The 19627-nt window shown below is 40.9% G+C and overlaps 2 protein-coding genes across 2 annotated transcripts; both read right to left on the bottom strand.

Moving 5' to 3' along the window:
- Positions 1-524: 524 nt before the first annotated feature.
- Positions 525-7075, bottom strand: LOC141010016 (glycosyltransferase family 92 protein F13G3.3-like). The gene is made up of 5 exons (XM_073482779.1): positions 6558-7075; positions 4785-5405; positions 3767-4097; positions 3476-3651; positions 525-2931 (listed from the first exon to the last, which is right to left on the bottom strand). Exons 2-5 carry the CDS (start codon positions 5375-5377, stop codon positions 2700-2702), a joined length of 1332 nt encoding a protein of 443 aa, XP_073338880.1. The 5' UTR covers positions 5378-5405; positions 6558-7075; the 3' UTR covers positions 525-2699.
- A 6212-nt stretch (positions 7076-13287) lies between these two features.
- Positions 13288-16506, bottom strand: LOC141010015 (uncharacterized). Its single transcript, XM_073482778.1, has 4 exons — positions 15889-16506; positions 14314-14644; positions 14038-14213; positions 13288-13945 (listed from the first exon to the last, which is right to left on the bottom strand). Exons 1-4 carry the CDS (start codon positions 16479-16481, stop codon positions 13717-13719), a joined length of 1329 nt encoding a protein of 442 aa, XP_073338879.1. The 5' UTR covers positions 16482-16506; the 3' UTR covers positions 13288-13716.
- Positions 16507-19627: the final 3121 nt, after the last annotated feature.

Raw genomic sequence — 19627 nt, 5'->3', positions numbered from 1 at the left:
AAAATCATCTAACCAAAGGGCTAAAGTAAACAGAGGTGGTCGGTTGTCATACCAGAATGTAAACAGTCGCATCTTCCAACAGATATTTAACCCAGGGCTAATACAAAAATGCAGTGTGAATCGTGTAGCCCTGGGGTTGGCTTAACACCGTGTAAACGATGTGTGTTTGAAAAGCCATCAAATCATGTTGTCTTCAGCCCCACCTGAGGCAATACACCTCTGGACAACCTTCTGCCCATTTGCAATGGAAATCTTGAAGACTACAGAAAAAAATATGACATCAGCTCTCATCTCCTTTTCCTAATCCAATCAAAGACGGATGCTGGAAATGACCTACCTCCTTGCTCAAGAATTACAACGTAAACAATGATTTAATAATTCAGTTATATTGTCATATATTAATGTTTGCTTCCAGTATTTCATACTTACTATTTTGATTGTGTTCTACAAAAAATAAGTAAAAGGAAATAATCATATGTAAGGAAATAAGTTCAGAACAGCATTAAATGCACAATCTTTTTTAAAGGTTTATTTATCTGGGTGTAATGGTAACACATGAAAAGGCACAAACTGGAGCTACAAATGAATATAATACAAGAAATGTTTTACTTTATGTGCAGACATTTTTATTGAGACTGGTTTATTTTGTACAACTCAGAAAGCAAAATAGAAAGTTTGCTTTACCAGGGGAACATCTCTGGGACACGCACATGAAGAAGCAAATTTGATCCGTGTCCTTTGTTGGGCCGACAATTAAGAAGTCAGCCATTATGTAAAAAGCTTCAAAAATAACCTTGTACAATGTCTGTCTGCATTTTATCAAAGCTGGAGCAGAGCTTATCATGTTTTATTACCAGTATGTCAATAATGTGTGTTATCACCAGTCATTTCTCTTTAGATCAGCATTCACATGCGTATCAACAGATGCTTCCTAACTGTAAGCAGGTCATTTCCTTGATACTGCGTTTGTCAGCTGAAATACTGCTGCTTAGTCCCACAGGGTACTGTGACAATGTTTCCAGCCCAACCTGGAAACTGCAAAGCAGGAAACCATGAAATTGCTGAGACCCTTTCCTGCTGCTTGGTTACTGGACTCAATTTGTACTGTAAAAAGTTATTTTTTTGGTGGGTTTGAATTGAAGAAGAAAGTATTCAGAGATTGTCTTTAAATAGCAACATCACAATGTAAAATGTGCGAAGCGTTTACAGATCCAATCTTAAGCCTCAGACTCATCAAGGTTGACTACAAGTGTACTTTCAGAGCTGGACCACGACAAGGGAGGCATCCTGAAAGCAGATAACGGTGCTTTCAAGCAACGGTAAACATTCTAGGCCAATCTCGGTTTGCATCTTACTGCTGACAGAACTTTAAATCCCACCTCCAGTTCTTGTCGAAGAAGAGAAAACTTGTGTCGACCGTGTCTCCAAACTCATCCAGACTTGTTTAATCTTCTGCTTTTGTTCTTGTGTCACTGCAACCTGTCCTACAGCAAGGTGTTGCACCACGCTAAACTCCATGTTGTTGACGTCTGCTTCCCCATGAGATCGCATGAGGGGGATCACGTGTGAGCCCAGCTTCAGTCTGTAGATACGTTATAAATTCACGTTTTCATTGTAAAATATTAATTTGTAAAGTCTTGCTATAAAGCTGTCAAATAAAAACAGTAAGAAGGGATAAATAATGTGACACTTAAAGGGTAACTCCACAAATTTTACACATTAAAGTGTGTTTACAGGTCTTGGGGAGTATTGATGCACATGTGAAAAAAGCAGCGTTAAGCCTTGAAGCTGCACGCAATCTGATAAATTGCCTCTAGTGATGTCACTCAGTGGCTAAGTTGCATTGTGGGTAATGTAGGCACCAGGTTTTGAAAAGAAAGAAGAATGCGTGGAATAAAAAGGGCGATATCTCTGGTTTGTTTTTGTCCATAATGAGTCCAGCAGTGTTGAAGGAATGTAATGCTAGACCAGTGGACCTTTAAAAACCTCCCCTCTATATTACCCAAAATGCAACCTAGCCACTGAGAGACATCACTAAAGGCCTGAAAAAGACAGTCAACCACAATCTTCCACTTTCTGTAAAGGAAACGTTTCAGAAACTACATAAAAAATAGTTAGTTGAGGGTGTCCTTGTGAGGGCTCCTCTTCCTCTACTACCCAACGTCAAATAAAACAGAATAAAGAAAAACTACATTAAAGTTATCCCTGTCCTCCTTCACTGTGTCGTTCAGTCCAATATGCGTTGTCTTTGTTCTGTGACTGAGATCAATGTTTAATGAAGCGCTTTCTTCCTTAGACGCAGCCATGAAAAGCAAAGGAGGGTGAATAGTTGTAACATATTCAATATTCTTTCGTGTTTGCATAATGTTCCTACTGATGTTTGGAGTTCTCAGTGAAAAGCAGGTATTCGTTCAGATTTGCTAGTGCTCTGACCGGCTTCTCCACCACGTTAATGGAAGGCATTATTTGACATGTTAAACATGTAACAGAGGAAAGTTAAACGGACCAGCACCAACATTATGACGTATGGTGGTCATCAGAAAACAAATCACAACAAATAAAAAATGGCAATGACGATAATATTACCTCTCCACATTTAAATAGGAGGTTCTTCAGGGTTGAACGTGGTGAACGTGCACATCAGTCATTGGTTTAAACCTGTTCAACCTGTCCGTCTGAGTGTCTGTCCCTCCCATCCATCAGCTCTGCACCTCTGAGGTGAGCAGCCCTGCTTTCTTCAGTTGTTTGTCCACATTGGGAATCAGCTTTTCACTGAAGGTCCACAGTCGATTGTCCACGTTTAGCTCCTCCAGCTTTAACGACCCCCGCAGAGGGACACGGACATGAATGAGTCGGCAAACATCTGGCGGAACCTTGAACCAGGGTCCAGAGTTCTTGAGCACTTCATGCACCGACGTCTGCTCCACCATCCTGTGGTGCACAAAGACATAAATGGTTGAAAGCAGTTCTTTGTCTCTAACCTTTATTTGCCAGGGTTAGGGTCAACAAGTTGAGGTTGTGATTCTTTTGTATTCATGAAACCATAAAGAGTGGGTTGTTTGTCAGGTTTAGGATGGATATTAGTCATGTATTGTTCAGCATATTTGAAATAATATTTGTACAATCTCAATGAGAAAATCAAATTGTTTGGGATAGAGTTTTAATGGACTTTGAGTACTTCGCAGTACTTGGGAGGTTGGACATCTCCGGCCATGATTGTGGTGACCGAAACAGGTATTTAAAGCCAAAACAAGATATTTTTCAACCCAAACCAAGTTGTTTTTCTGCCTAAACCTAACCAGAGCATTAAAAAACAGTGTTATGACAAGATACAATACAAAACTGAACCAAAAGAAACCTTAAGCAAATCTTCAACATATCCGTGATTGCCAACATTTATTCTGGTGACTGGGTTATTTATTCAGTCAAAGCACCAGATGAGGGTTCTGAGTGAGAAACTTTTCAGTCTGCGTACCTTGGCTGAACTATCATTTTGTAGGGGTGGTATATACTTCTGTCAGGCTCCTCCCTGTAGATGTGCTCCAGAATATTAACACCTGGCACCCCGTTCCACTGAGGCAGGTGAAACCTCCCACTTGGCTCAAAATGTATCTTGGGGAAGATATGGTTCTCGATAGGGAACACCCCTGTCTGCAGGATGTGACACAGCAGGGGAGATAGAAAGAGAATAGAAATATTAATAAATATCAAATCCTAAATTTTGGACATTGGTGTGATATTTGTCCTCTCGAGTGCAGTGCCCTACATTTGGATGCTGCTTTTGGAGCGTGTCCATCAGAGCCTTCAGGTTGTCGTGTTGGTACGGCATAACAATCTCATCTATGTCGTTCAACAGGACGTAGCGGGACCGGTCCATGGATCTGTAAATGCACTCGTTGAGCGTGGTCAGCTGGCCGAAGTAGTGCACGTCCCCTCCATGCTCCGAGAAGAGCCAGCCACGCGATGGATTCAGGTGCCGGTCGATGGGCCAAGGAACTATCTCCACGAAGCCCTCCTGACTGTAGCTCTGCAGCAGGCGGTCCAGGTCTGGGCCACAACTGGTCTTATATATAACCACCCTGTTCACACCTAGCAGTCTGGGGCAAAGAGATGCAAAAGTTAAAATTCATCACAATACCTTCTTTTTTGTGCGGGGGGCTTTTGCTCAAAGCGGCTTACAGTAAGTGTAAATAACTTAAAGCTATATAAAGTGCAACAGTAGCATAGATGCTTAGAGATAAACACGACATGAGTAAGTAACAAGGGTTGTTAGGATGTAGTGTGATCAAGTTTGGTTGTGAATACTGTTTCTTGTCCTCTTCAACCAATGCGTGACTTATCGTGGCCGAGTTCCAGCACACATCCTACGCCAGCATCATAAAGCATTTGCATACAGGATGGTGATACTGTTTACATGTTCTACCACATCTCCACACATAGATGGGTAAATAAAGCAACATCTGTTGTAGGCTGTTTGCAATTTGTATATTTTTAACAAAGGGATGGAATCGGTTTAACCAGCACGTCTGTCCCTGCTCTGTCTCTGTTACTGTGGGATGGAGAGGGGGGATGGCAGGTTAACAAGAGGGATGATATTCCCCATCCCCATAAATCCACATTTGTACAATCTCTGAGCTCTCCTCCAGCTGGTGAACGACTCAGGATCAAGTCAGAATCCGATCTGAAGTTGAATATTTTCAACTTCCACAAACACACCTATGCAAAGTTACAATATTCAGTTTTCTTTTAGGAAAGTTTCAGATGTTCGTTGTTGCTGTGCTCACCTGTACATCTCCAGTGTTTGTGCGTACTGAAGCACATTGTTGTAGTCTCCAAACAGGTTGGACACGCAGACTGTGAAGTCAAACTGCCACTTCGTCTCCTCCTTCCCCTTCTTGTTTCTTATAGGAAGCCAAGGTTGGTTAAATACCCCCACGCTGTCTGGTTTGGTCAGAAGACTGACATGTGTAGTGTTGCAGTTTTCAGGAATCGGACACATGACGTCCGTAGTGACGAAGGGAAAACCAAAGTTGTCTGAGTGTTGTAAAATTGTTGTTGGAGTTGTAGCTGATAACCAGCCTGCACAGCAGAAGAGACAGTAAAGAGGCTGGATGGAGTCTCTCTTAAAGATGCCAATGATGCGTATGTCAAAGCCTTTAACTCTCTGGTCCATGTAGGCCGACACCAGCAAGTGCTTGGTGTCATAGAGGGGGGTGATGCTCTCCTCAGAGATCTGCAGGGGGCACGCGTCCGAAGGCCCACGAGGCTTTGGGATGGACCTGTACGTCGTGGGTGTTCTCACAGTGATGAAGAGGATGGTGATGAAGGCAGCAATGAAGAGGAGGAAGAACTTCCCTCTCAGTTTGCTTTTGTCCATCCAGCCACAGACTAGATAGACTCCCAACCTGAGGCAGAATGAGGAATCACAGTTAGACAGATGTGATCAGCGAAACTGACTCGACACATTGTTCCTCCCTTGGTTTCATTTGGGAAACGCTCCTGTTTGCAGTGAAACTGCAGCGTCAGCAGCGATATCTGATCAGACCTGCCCCGTTTGATCAGGACATTATCAGCCCTGTCGATCATTAGGGGAAAAAGGTCAGTGATTAACCTACTCTCTGAAGTGTGTTCTTTCATTTTCTGGAGGCATCTCTTCACCAGGAGTCATACGACGTAGATATGTTGGGTTTTAGTGTGTTTCTCGGTGCATCTCCCATAGACTTCAATACAGCTGTCACCACAGTCTGGCACCAAAGCTAGATGCAGTGACCCTTCCTTCTGTTTTCAAGCTCCTTGGTTTAAAAGGCTGCATTACAGTAAAGTGATCCTATTTTTTTTTAACTTACCAGACTATTCAACTTTTCTATTTACCTGTCAGATCTCTCATTCTACTGATAATTTTAGTTACATTTCTCAATGTTTTCTACTAAAATCCTTTCGTATCGCACCTTTAAAGCAACTACTTGCACTCTGACACTGCTCAAAACACATTTTATCTGAACATCGCAGCTACAAAATAATCTTTTTTTTTTTTTTTTTTTTAAATCTCCAACCAGCTGTCTGCAAGTCATTACAACAATAAATAAACCCGTGTGTGCCTAAGCATAAGGACACTGTTTACAAGGAAGGACAAAGTCTAAGAATACACACTGGGCAATCTCCCCTGTTCTTGCACCTTGTATGGAGATTGGATGAACGAATATGGGCGTCATCTTAGCAGTTCCAGTTCTGGGAAATGGACTTTAATTAGACTGATGACACTAGAAAAAAGGGTTTCCATGGCACAGCTGCAGTGTCTGTGATAGGAGGCTTTCATTGTGACTTTGTGACACCCACAAATATAACTAGGTGACTATAAACTGACACACTGTGTGTAGACAGTCAAGACAAGGAAACTCAATATTGAGTACGGATGTTGTTACAGTTGCCTGATAAGAGAAACTCTTGAGCATGGTACAACAGCTCAATCTCTCTCTACATGTCATAATATAATATCCGAAGAGAGATACTCAGCTAATTCGCATTAAAAGATGTATATTACCATATTTTTGACTCACTCAAAGATGAAGTGTAGGTGTCGGACGGCTGAAGACGCGCGCTGAATGCGGAGGCAGGATGGTGTTTCAGTCGCTGTGTCTCGTGTCCCTCCCTGTCTCCGCTTCTCTGACCCGCTTCTCTTCCTGGATGAGACTTTGTAACCGGTGTGTGGTTACCGCAGGGCGGGAGCGGCTCCCTCCAGGGAGGAGCGACATCTGGATGGTTACCGAAGAAATCAATTATTAACACACCGCACCGTACCTGCCTCACGCTGCCAGGTGAGATGTTAGTTTGAAAGGGTCGGTAATGCGGAAACTATTGGTGACGCACACCAGCGGAGTGTTCGACAGATACAGTGGTCTGAATTTATGCAGGAGGCAAATGAGACCATCAGCGAGAGTTTAGGCTGTTTCTACATGAATTAAAGTCCACCTCCGGTCCAAAAATGTTATTTCTACTGGTTGAATGTCTGATAGTACGCAGATACGCCAGGTCGTCTGATGTATCTGCAGTCTGACACTTTCACTTTCATGTTCACTGCGCTCACAGGAAACAGGATCTTCAGCAGCGTTGGTTTGTGACGTATATATATATATATATGTATACATATATATATATATATATATATATATATATATATATATATATATATATATATATATATATATATACATATGTATACACACCCCACATACATGCATACATGTATGCACATAAACACATATATAAGGCCTGGGATGGTTTCTTTTTGTTGCAACGTTATTTTTCTTTTGGTTCACTTTTCAATTTTGTGGGCTGTTGCAACAAATCTGTACTTAGGTTTAGGCAGAAAGAAGAAAACACTTTGTCAGGCTTAGGCAAAGATTCAGCCCCCTCCTCACCAGAAAAAACGACCACATAGGACGACTTTGAAAGCAGCTTAATACTTCCAGCAGTGTTGTGAGTTATCACAGCTGTAAAGGAGATGTAAGGAGAAGCAGTGTGGAGAGCGAAAAGTCTGTATGGAGCGGAGGTCTACACCTCCTCTAGAGGTCTTGTTGTTGGCTTATACATAACACCACAAGGGAATGTTTGTAACTGTTGCTGTAGCTGAACAAAGCTACCGTCACAGAGTGATTGAAGACTTCCTTATCAGTACACGTTCTGTAAAGAGCTGTGTTTGAAAAAGAAAATGGTCGCCTAAAAATACGCTGAATCTTTCTTTTACCTCTAAAACAACACCTGTGATGGATTCCAGGCGCACCCTGATTGTTTTATATTCAACTTTTATCCAGCAATGTTAGTGTGTCAGCCTGCATGCCTCTTTTTATTTTCCAGTCCAACCACAGTCTAGTGGGTCCCTCTGACTCATCAAATCTAACTGGTCTTTCCAGTTACAGAACAAGTTCGTTTGTCCACCTCCCAGGCCTGAGCGTTGATTGTCTCGTTTCTAGACTGTTGATCAGAGACAAAAGCTTTCATGTTACAGAAAGGAGACAGAGCCACAGCGTGCTACCAGCCCTGTGAAACAGAAGTTTTGTACTTAGTTACTTACTTTACTTTACTTAGCTGTTACTATTACGTGTTTCAGCCCAAGTCAACTTTAAAAGACAATCCTCTGACTGTTGCTGCACTGCATTCCAGTTACCACACGTTTGTTGTTGGAAACCTTGTTTAACAATGGAGAGCCTCTGTGTTGAGCAATTTATTTCTTCCCTGGCACAGAGTGTAAAACCTGGCTGCCCTGAAGTCATTAGCAGGTTAAATCTCAGTGAGTGCAATGAAGAGATAGAGTCCCTACTTAAGGACAGGTGTGATGCGCAGACTGCATCCCAAGACCAGTTGTTAAGATGTTTGCTTCTGATCTTCCACAGGCAAACCAGCCAACAAGATGTGAACAATTCCCAACTGACCCTAAGTCCTTGGGAATGAAGTTAGCTCCTCCACCTACACCGAGAGACATAGATAACAGGAACATGACTTCCCATCTTCCAGAAACAGACAGTGAGGTCACAGGTAGTTTATCCCCCAGAAGATATTCGTCCCACTGTTCCCAGTCTCTGATGCATGACACCTTCATCAGTGCCCCTCCCTCTGAAAGGGGGACCAGATCACTCCAGCAGTGCCCCGCCTCCTCTCTGCACCTCCATGAGAGTGATAACAGATGCCCCTGCCTCTCAGCTTGACAGAACTGCAGCATGTGATGTCAATGTCCATAGAAATGCTAGCTTAGAGTGCCCCTGCCCTAAAGAGCTTGAGTTTATAGCCAGGGACATTGAACATTTTGAGCCAGACAGCTGTGATCACCATGTTGAGGATTACCTTAGTTTACTTGACCATAGTCTAATTGACTTGCCCCATGCAACCCAGAGGGAGAAAGTTAAACTTGTGTGGAAGACCAGCTCTAAAGCTGTACACAAGTTCATACAATCACAACTTCACAGTGTCAGAAATGACTACAGAGAGCTTTGTCAGGCATTGAAAGAAGAATTCTCTTCTACTGCTGATGAGGCCACAGCAATGGTTGCAGCCATCCACATTACCACACTGTCAAACAGGAACCATGATACAGTCATTTGGACTTCCACATTTGTGACACCCTTCCGCAGAAAAACCTGCTTGAAGAACCAATTTGTAAGTCTACCAAAATAAGTCTGACTACCACCAGTAATCAGCATTGAAATCCAACGAGTGAACACAAACACTCTTGGACACTTCAGAAATGACTATGTCATTGTAGGTGCCACTCTCTGCATCGCACCCTAACAAATTTACATCACTAACTTTCCTGTTCTCACTAACCCAGAGATTAACTGAGAAACACAGGTATTTAGTGAATTCAGTGTCATAATCATAGTGTTTACCTGGATTTTCTTTTTCTTTGTGTAACTTCTGTACTTGATGTTCTGTTCATGATTCTTGCTTAGCCAAGATAGAGAGTTAGCCAATGCCCAGCTGGTTACCGAACTGCCCAGATGTTACCAATATTAATGAACTGACAGATGAATTCCTTCAAACTATGGATTATACATGTGGATCTGTGCTCTCAGGATCCCACGTCAAGCGACATCCTGAGACCAAAGGGGGGATGTTGGGACCCACAGATGAAGTCATTCATTGTTGATTTTGTTTCCTCCTCTGCCGGCTTTCATCCGTCCTTGCACAGCAAGGACAGCATTCAACATTGGAATCCCAACGTTCTCCTGCAACCACCAGCACCTTTTCTTCCAAGACTGGTAACGTTGAACTGGGCTTAGATAGCATAGCATAGCACGGCTAAGCACAGGACTTTAAACTCTGGTTGATGTGTTCAATTTATGTGTGTCCACTGGTTGAGTGTTATTGTGATATCAGTGGCCACCATTGTTTCTTTGTTCTGCCAGACAAATTTTATTCAGTGTTGAATAAAAGACTTTTGAACCTTCATGCTGTCTATTTAATATTGTACAAGAGTGAATGTTGCCAACCTCTACTCTGTCAAGAACTCCAAAATCCTTAGACCATTACGAGCTGTTACGGTAATATTGGTTGTAGTTATTAAGTTAATTATTAATCAGAGTTACAAACAGTTTAGTACCTTTTCTGAGACTGATTTGGTGAATTGGCTATCTTTTTCCTTCTTCAAGGGTGGCGCCCCGAGGTGATCTAATGTAAATTGGATCTTATTATTAATCATAATTAATAATTATCCCTGATAATCGTTAATTATTATTGATAGCCAAATTTAACCCAAAACTCCCTATTACTGTTGCATGAAGCACCACATTATGGTGCCTCGTGTGATGTGAGCACAACAAAGGCTTACAACAACTCCTGCACCCACAACCTGTAGCAACAACTGACCCTGCCAGTCAAGTAATACTGCATCTTACTTCCCAGCACGTTGTTCAATCTTTGCAGGTGAATGAGTTCGAATACATTCATACATTCATACATACATTGAATAGATAAGTCTAAAATACACAAGTTCGTGTCAAAAAACGCAGGGTCCATGGAGGCCCAACCTTGCAACCCTGATTCCTCCCAAAAATGGCACGCCGTGTAAAACATATATCAAACAGAATGCAGTCATTTGCGAATTAATCGTGTTTATCGACAACAGTGTTCCTGAACCCGTGTAGTAATATCCTTTACACATTGTGTATGTGTATGGAGGAGCCAAACTGCCAAAATCTAAAATAAATAATAAATAAATAAATGACTCCATAAATAAAAAAAATATACAATTAAATGCAAAAAACAATATTAAAAATAAATGTATAGCGTCAATTCATTTATAAAATGCATCATATGTTGATATTTCTGTTTTAATTTGCTTCTGTGTTCATTTACCTTTGTATTAATTACCTTTATTATTTACTTTCCCATGTAATTCTACATTTTATTTGTATGTCTTTTTATGCAAATGCTGTGGCTGTAATGAGGAAGTGGAAAAGAGGATCAGAGAAAAACTGTGACATGTAAACATCCACCAGATAGAGTTACAGTTTAATCTAATTGGCTATTAACCAATACAAATAGACAAATAAAGAACAAGTCACGACTTGTGTCGTCTCACCAGAGCTTGTGTTGGACCGTTGATGTTCCCATCTCCGTTGAAACCATGAGACGACGCAGTGAATTGATCAGTTTGACAAACCTCATCAACTCTTGAGCTCAAGCTACTCGGCTACACGGCATCACACCGGACACCTATGAAATCCTATGCAGTACTGCATACTTTGCTGTTGCCGCAAATATAGCAACCAGGCAAACCCCTGGGCACCACCTTCAACAAACATGAATACCTGGGCACTGTTTAAATTGGGATCATGTTACCGCTTGTGCTGAATTTCTCTTGAAGAGAAGCTCTGACATGACGGATGTCACGCTTACTCATTCAGTAAAACACTGCTCATAACACTCAAAGCTTTATATGTGATGATTTTATTTTTTGCATATAATGTTTATGTTATGGTGTGTGAAAAAAAAGTCATACTTGAGTAAAAGTAAAGATATAGTGTTAGAATGTTGCTTTGGTGAAGGCCAAAGTCACCCATATGAAATATCTAATATTAACTGTACTTGTTCTCGTATTTCCTGTTTTATTTTTAAATGCCCTTATGTGTCGTGTGTCGCTTTTCAGTTGCTCCCTCGGTGTGATTTTCCCTCCTTCCAGTGTTTTTCTGTTCCTTTCCCTCACCTGTCCTTTCCCCACATCACTCCACCTGTACCTCTTCCCCTCGTAAGTCTTTGTTCTCCCTCCTGTCTTTGTCAGTTCGTCCTGTGTTGCCACTCTGAGTTTCTCACCTGTGTTGTCTCGAATGTCATCTCCAGTTTCTCCCCAGCGTCCCCGTGGTATGTTTCTGGTTTGTGTTCCTTGTGTTTTCATTGATTTGTACTTTGCTTTTGTTTGCACTTTGTTTAAGCTCTTTTGTTGCTACTTTGTCCTTTTGTTTTTGGTTTTCCTGGATTCTTGGTTCTTTGTATCATTCAGCTTTTGTTCAATAAAGCTCGCCCTTCGTTCCTGAATCCTGTCTCCCTGCCAAGTGTTTCTGCATTTGGGTCCTACCCTTCTCTCATAATTGTAACGAAAGTAAAGCACAAGAACCTCAAAATTGCACTTACATAAGTACAGTACTTGAGGAAATGTACTTAATCACATCGCATCACTACTGCAAATAACTCGTAACTAAAGATATCAAATTAAATGGCAAAAAAAGACAATACTTGCTTTCAAAATGTAGTTGAGTGGACCAGACAGTGTATTACTTGAGTAAATGTAGGGAACAATATTTGCCTCCAAAATACAGTGGAGTGGAAGTATAAAGTACCAGAAAATGGAAATACTCAAGTAAAGTAGTATAACCTAAAAACTATAGTTGAGTACAGTACTTGAGTAAATGTACTGAGTAACTTTCCATCACTGTTTTCATGGTCTGTAAGCTAAAGCAGTATGTTACGACCAGTGTTGGGGAAGCTACTTTGCAAGTGTAGCTTGTAAAACTACATGTAGTTCAGCCTGGCAGTAGTTTGAATAAACTCCATTTCTACCCCTGGAGAAATGTAGTTTGTAAAACTACTGCTAAAAAAAGTAGCTTTAGCAACTACTTATACTCATTATACTCATTTAACTCAGCGTTAAATAAATCAACATATCGTGTATATGAAAAAAATATAATAGCCTACAAAAAAATCACTTAGCTTGGCTTAGCATGTCATGACATGTTTCATGCCTTTTTTCAAAGAAAAATTAAATAAAATGTATATTATATAGGTCTTTTTTTATTAAAAAAAAGATTTCATGTTATTGGCCAAAATTGTAGTTTGTAAATTGAGTAGTTAAACTACAAAAAATGACCCAAAAAGTAGTTGAAATACTTGACGCAGCACAAAATATGAATGTAGTTTAGCTACCAGCAAGTTACAGCAAATTGTAGTTAAGCTATGTAGTTCAACTACATGTAGTTTAAGTCTCCCCGACACTGGTTACGACAGGGTCCAGCTATGAAACGGCAAAAACACATTTCTGGAAATACTCAAGTAAAGTACAAGTACCTCAAACTTACTTACAGTACTTGAGTAAATGTACTCCAGACCTTTTGCATTGTTTTTTATCATGACCAGTTTTTCTTTTCCATGTGATATGAAAATTGAAATTTAAGTGCAAGTACATTATAAACCCAGAGAAAAGTTACCTCCAGGGAGTCAGAACTTTTAAGAGAAGAACTTTCTGCCAGCAGATGTCACTACTGAGCAGAAATGTTACCAATCATGACCAAATAGTTACTTACTGAGCAAGCTTTAATGTCCTCTGAGGGCACAGCACAGACAAAAACAACATAAGCCTATGATAGGCTGTAACAGCCATAAATACATCTAGAGTGCATGTCAACAATTGTCATAAAGATGAATAGTTTGTGTTATTTTCATGGACATGGGAACTAGGGGTGCTCAGGGGGCTACAAAAACGAGGCCCTTAGAAATTCCAGTATCAAGTTTTGGTGTTGGATAGGGACCATTTTTGGAGAGGGGCGCTCAACATCGTCCCCAACCAATGTTTGCTCACATACTGAAGCCAGCCACCACGGGGCAATCGATACAGCTCGGCTTTGCTTTTGTGGCGCTGTCATGTCGTCTATCATTACATGTCAATGGTGTACACTCAGCCTGCTGAGCTCATGTGTCCATCATTTGTCCATCATTTGTCCATCCCATCCGTTAGCTCTGCTCCTCTGAGCTCAGTAGCCCCGCTCTCCTCAGCACCTCGCTCACTCTGGGGGACAGCTTGTCTACAAAGTCCCATAGTCGGGTGTCCACTCGGAGCGGCTGCAGCGGTCGTACTATCAGATTGATTGGGCTGTGAATGATCCGACAGACGTCTGGTGGAACCTTGAATGTCTGTCCAAACCTCTTGAGGACATCATGCACTGAGGTCTGCTGCACTGACCTGTGATGAACATAAACAGTCACTGTACATCAAATGAATCCTCCGTATTATTGTGTGTGAGCATTGAGAAAAAGTGAATGAAGTCAGTCTACCTTGGTTGAAGTATCATCTTGTACGGGTGGTATGCTTTTCTGTCCACCTCCTCCCTGTAGATGTGGTCGAGGATATTAAAGCCTGGCACCCCGTTCCACTGAGCCCGGGGCCCATATATATTTTTATTATAGTGCATCTTTGGAAAGATGTGGTTCTCAATGAAGAACACCCCAATCTGCAGAGTGTGAGGTTTGATGGACTTGATGTAGGAAAGCCAATAAAGTAAATACTGAATATTATGAATAACAAATGATAAATCAGAAAAAATACCGTACATTTTGATGCTCATTTTGGAGCGTCTCCATGAGAGGTTTGAGGTTGTTGTGTTTGTAAGGCATTATAATCTCATCTATGTCGTTCAACAGGACGTAGCGGGACCGGTCCATGGATCTGTAAATGCACTCGTTGAGCGTGGTCAGCTGGCCGAAGTAGTGCACGTCCCCTCCATGCTCTGAGAAGAGCCAGCCACGTGATGGATTCAGGTGCCGGTCGATGGGCCAAGGAACTATCTCCACGAAGCCCTCCTGACTGTAGCTCTGCAGCAGGCGGTCCAGGTCTGGGCCACAACTGGTCTTATAGATAACCACCCTGTTCACACCTAGCAGTCTGGGGCAAAGAGATGCAAAAGTTAAAATTCATTACATTACATTCTTTTTTTGTGTGTCCAAAGCAGCTTACAATAAGCATAAATAAGTAAAAGCTATGTTCAGCAAGCAGCATAAATGCTAAGATAAATGCTACCTTTGATACTTGACCTTATGAGTCTATGATTGCTTATAACTACAGGCACCCTGTAACGCATTATAAGTCTGTTTATAACCCATGATAGATATCAGCATCAAAATAAGTTATTATTTTCCTTTGTGTATCAATTTGCCTTGCTGGCCTGTGCATCTCCAGGGTGTTTGTAAGCAAGAGCTCAGAGCCGTAGTCAAAACACAATCTTTTCCTTCCCATTGGTTGTCTTCTACATAATTTCTGTCATATTATATCATGTTTGTTTGATGCCATGCGTGGGGGAAAGCATATTTGCAACAAAGATTTGCCCACTGCCCACATTGTGCTGCCTCTACATGCGTGATCTAATATGGCTGTGTTGGTGTTGCTCCGAAAACATCATGAGTAATGTTGCTCCAGGACCATCATTTCAAATTATTAAAGAGCAACAAGGTTCACATCTGGAGCAAGTGTGGCATGGCTGAGTGGACTGAGTGCAGGACGGTCACTCAGGACACTGGGGTGTATATCCCAGTTGCAATTACAACTACTAAAATTACTGTAATTAAGTCATTTTTTGGGTACTTACACCATGTAATCTACTAAGTTACTTTTAAAATCATTAGTGACTACTGAGTGCAATTTAAATTAATATTAAATGATGCTTGAGGTAATTTGGAATTATTAAATTCCCAGTTAATTTTACTTTTGCGGCGCGCTGATGTCATTTTAGATGATAACGTTTGGTGTTAAACTGCAAAAAATGTACCAATATTAATACCAGTATCGTCCTCAAAAGGAAATACTTTAGTATTAAAGTACCTCAAAATTGTATTTCAGTACAGTACTCGAGTAAATTGTAGTACATTACACTCCACTACTGGTTATTCTAAATGTTGACACTAATATTTTTATTACTACTGCAAATGTGTATCAGGTTATTGGCCTCCTTGATTTCTAATCCTCTGTGTCAGTGTCGGCCCTGTAAAGACATCTGTTTGAGATGATAACTTGGTACTGCAACAGATAGCTCATTTACAAGCTTGCAGATAAGGTTTTGCATATAGTGTCAGAGGGAAGTTGATCCAGCCCAGGATTGATTTTGTGGTTTGTGTCGTTGTTGCTGTGCTCACCTGTACATCTCCAGTGTTTGTGCGTACTGAAGCACATTGTTGTAGTCTCCAAACAGGTTGGACACGCAGACTGTGAAGTTAAACTGCCACTTCGTCTCCTCCTTCCCCTTCTTGTTTCTTATAGGAAGCCAAGTTTGGTTAAATACCCTCACTCTGTCTGGTTTGGTCAGAAGACTGACATGTGTAGCGTTGCAGTTTTCAGGAATCGGACACATGACGTCCGTAGTGACGAAGGGAAAACCAAAGTTGTCTGAGTGTTGTGAAATTGTTGTTGGAGTTGTAGCTGATAACCAGCCTGCACAGCAGAAGAGACAGTAAAGAGGCTGGATGGAGTCTCTCTTAAAGATGCCAATGATGCGTATGTCAAAGCCTTTAACTCTCTGGTCCATGTAGGCCGACACCAGCAAGTGCTTGGTGTCATTGAGGGGGGTGATGCTCTCCTCAGAGATCTGCAGGGGGCACGTGTCCGAAGGCCCACGAGGCTTTGGGATGGACCTGTACGTCGTGGGTGTTTTCACAGTGAGGAAGAGGATGAAGATGAAGGTAGCAATGAAGAGGAGGAGAAGGAACTTCCCTTTGAACTTTTTTGCCATCTCAATCCAGCCAAAGACGACAATTCCCAACCTGAGGCCGAATCATGAATTGGAGAGAGACAGTGAGAGAGCGCCATTAATGCAGTGATACCTCGTTTAAGGGAAGGTTTACTGAGAAATTACAATTCGGTCATTATTTACTCACCACCATGCTGATAGAAAGTTGGTTCCTCAGTTGGTTGTGTGCACAACACACCATTTTCAACTAAGGACAGTGTAACACAATAAAAAGACCAAAGTACAGAAGCACGGTGTGGCTTTATGCATGTATTACCGTGCACGTGGCAAGAAACTATCAACAGATAATGCCCTCCAAGTATGTGTGCAGGAGTATTTTACAATTTTCCAAAATCCAACAGTGCACAGCTAAGATTTCATACATAGCGTCTCTTCAGGTTTGACTTTCAAACTGCAGAACGTGTCTTTATAGAGTGAGAGAACTGACACAATAACCCTTCTGACAATTTCCAATTACCATAAAATTCAGCCCACGAATGCACTCCAGGCTGGTTTGACCACAGAGCTGCTTGACCTCAATATTCAAACATGTATTTACGATTTTCTTTGCATAAATATTAAATTGTATAACTTGCTAAAAGTTGACCGGTGTTCTCCGCTTGAGCCGATTATTGAAAAAGAAGACAGGTGGACGTATTAGATAAAGCACACATGCTTTATCACTGTATGTTTGTGGTTGCCACACTGTTATCTGTCTGTGGGTGTTTCTGCCGTTTCCAGGGTGGAGCGATGCGTCCACAGTGCAGAGGAACAATCCTTTTGGTCTGTAATTTCAGTAGATGAAAGCAGCCTTAGTTTCGGCTTTGTAAAGCCCATTCACTGTATGCTCCTGCTTATGTATGGAAGACTGAAACCGCCCAAATCAAGAATGAATTAACAGCCTAAAAAAATGGCTCGATAGATAAATATGGAAAATTAAAGGGAAAAAAAATACATGCAGTTCAAAGTGGTTGTTTTGTAAAAAAAAAAATTGAAAAAAGATATTAAAAAACAAGGATGGATAAAGAGATGAATGCAAACCAAGACTGCAATAAATATGGGTGTAGTTAAGATAATAAAAAAGATTAAGAATGAAAGGTGACACAAGCAATAAACTATGAAATTATGAAATACTTCTCACAAAAATGTTTTATAACTTAGAGGAAATGTCATTAAAATAAAATACAAGTATAAACACTAAAACCAGAAATTACTTCATAAAAGATTATATTGTGTATGTGAAATATGAAGTTATGCTCTCATTATAGTCTTTATGCAACTGGCTGTGTGCCTGGCAAGCCAGAAAGGGTTATCGTTAATGAACACTAACACCCATGAATTTTGGGTACTAGAGCTGCAATCACAATAAATTCTCATAACTGACTATAAAATACAACTAAAATCCTGAAAAGGAGGAAAGTATTGGTGGACTGACAGTCAAACAAGTGCTGAAAAAGCTAAGCACTCACCGACTGGAGCACAATCCTGCCTCTCTGCAAGATGGCACCATGAAAGAATTATGCATCAGGGTTTTGAAGGACCCTAAAAGCCACTCAGAACATTTAACTCAGCTTCGTGAATGTTAGCACCTCATCTAGCCCTCTTAGGTGTTTAAACACCACTTTGTCCTGTGAAAAAATCAGCTGACCGTGCTCCCACTTGCTGTAAGAATAGATACCCAAGTTTTGCATAGTAGAACAAATTAACGATCTAAAATTGTCGATAAAAGTTTGAACTCCTCCAGCGAGTCTCTGCGTTATACAGTAGAACAGCTATTTTTCACCACTGCTGCTGGCGGTGTTCATAGCAGTAGGCTAAGGAAGTGTACTCACTGAGGTGAGGTGTGGCATTACACATGTATTAACATGCACTTGGCAAGAAACTATCAACAGATAACGGTGTACGGTGTACAGGAGTATTATTACAAGACGTGTGTATTTACCTACTACTTCACACTGCGGTCGCAGCACCATCCACTCAGCAAATATTCTGCCTTGTTTGCATGTAAAGTGGAAACAAAAGATAAACTTGGCAGAGAAACAATTATATCAGTCAGTGCCGCCCTCCTCTGAACAAAGACAGCAACAGGAAGCGAGACTATGACAACCAATTACAATCTGCGTCACATTTTAGACCATTTTAAACAAAAACTCAACACATTCATTATCATCAAACAACTTTTGAGAACATTGTCGTCACTTTATATGACTGAATCATTAAAAAACGCCATCTAAGAAAATATGATCATGGTTCACCAAAATCACTGACCTAGTTGGTGGGTAAGCGTTGAAGCACTTGTTGTTGGCGATAGTAGCCTAGCTGCTCAACCAAAGTTATATAGAGCAAGAACAGGGCACAGTTTGTAAATGAGAGAGTCGCCTTTCACCTTACAAGTTAATGTTCCATCAAAATGATCTTATAGCTGTTAAATATTTACACAATGTTGCTTTAAACTACCGAGTTGCTCATTCAGAAAGGGAAGCTTCAATGTCAGTGGTTGAACTCGTGCCACCTCTGCCAGGTCGAATGAGGTTACCTACTTTTACAAGCAGGGAAGTAAATATAAGGACTTCCTTAGATGTACCCGTCCCTGTCCGTACAGCTCGCAGCCATAACGGCACGCTTTAAAATGGACAAAGAGACGAGTGTAGTTAAGATTATAAAAAAAGATAACGAATGAAAGGTAATACAGGCAATAAACGGCAACATTTAAATTGTGAAATACTACTATAATAATTGATTATAACTTAGAGGAGATGTTATTAAAATAAATTAGAATAGAACAATTATGATGAACAATTATGATTTTTGTACTTAAACCTAAACAGACAATAAGCAGAGTGTCGTCACAAGATAACACTGAAAACTGGAGCTAAGGAAACGTAAAGTTGCAACAGATAGAAATGTAAACTTGCAGTAATACTCGAATATATCAGTGAGATAATTTCATTCTTCATAAGGGTAGACACATACTGTAGTTCATTTTCTTATAACAACATCAATCATGTCAATTATATAACTTTATAGAGTAAATAGCAGCCTGCCAGAGATCCCCAAGGGCCTTGATAATGGTGTTGGTGGAGTGCAGCATCGACTGCAAGGACAGCAGAGAAAAAAACAGGTTAAAGCTGGCTCTAAGTCTTTCACCC

The sequence above is a fragment of the Pagrus major genome, chromosome 16 (genome assembly GCF_040436345.1).
Source record: "Pagrus major chromosome 16, Pma_NU_1.0".
In the NCBI taxonomy this organism is placed as follows: Eukaryota; Metazoa; Chordata; class Actinopteri; order Spariformes; family Sparidae; genus Pagrus; species Pagrus major.
The sequence above is the reverse complement of the archived record's forward strand: the minus strand, read 5'-3'. Positions and strand labels throughout refer to the sequence as shown.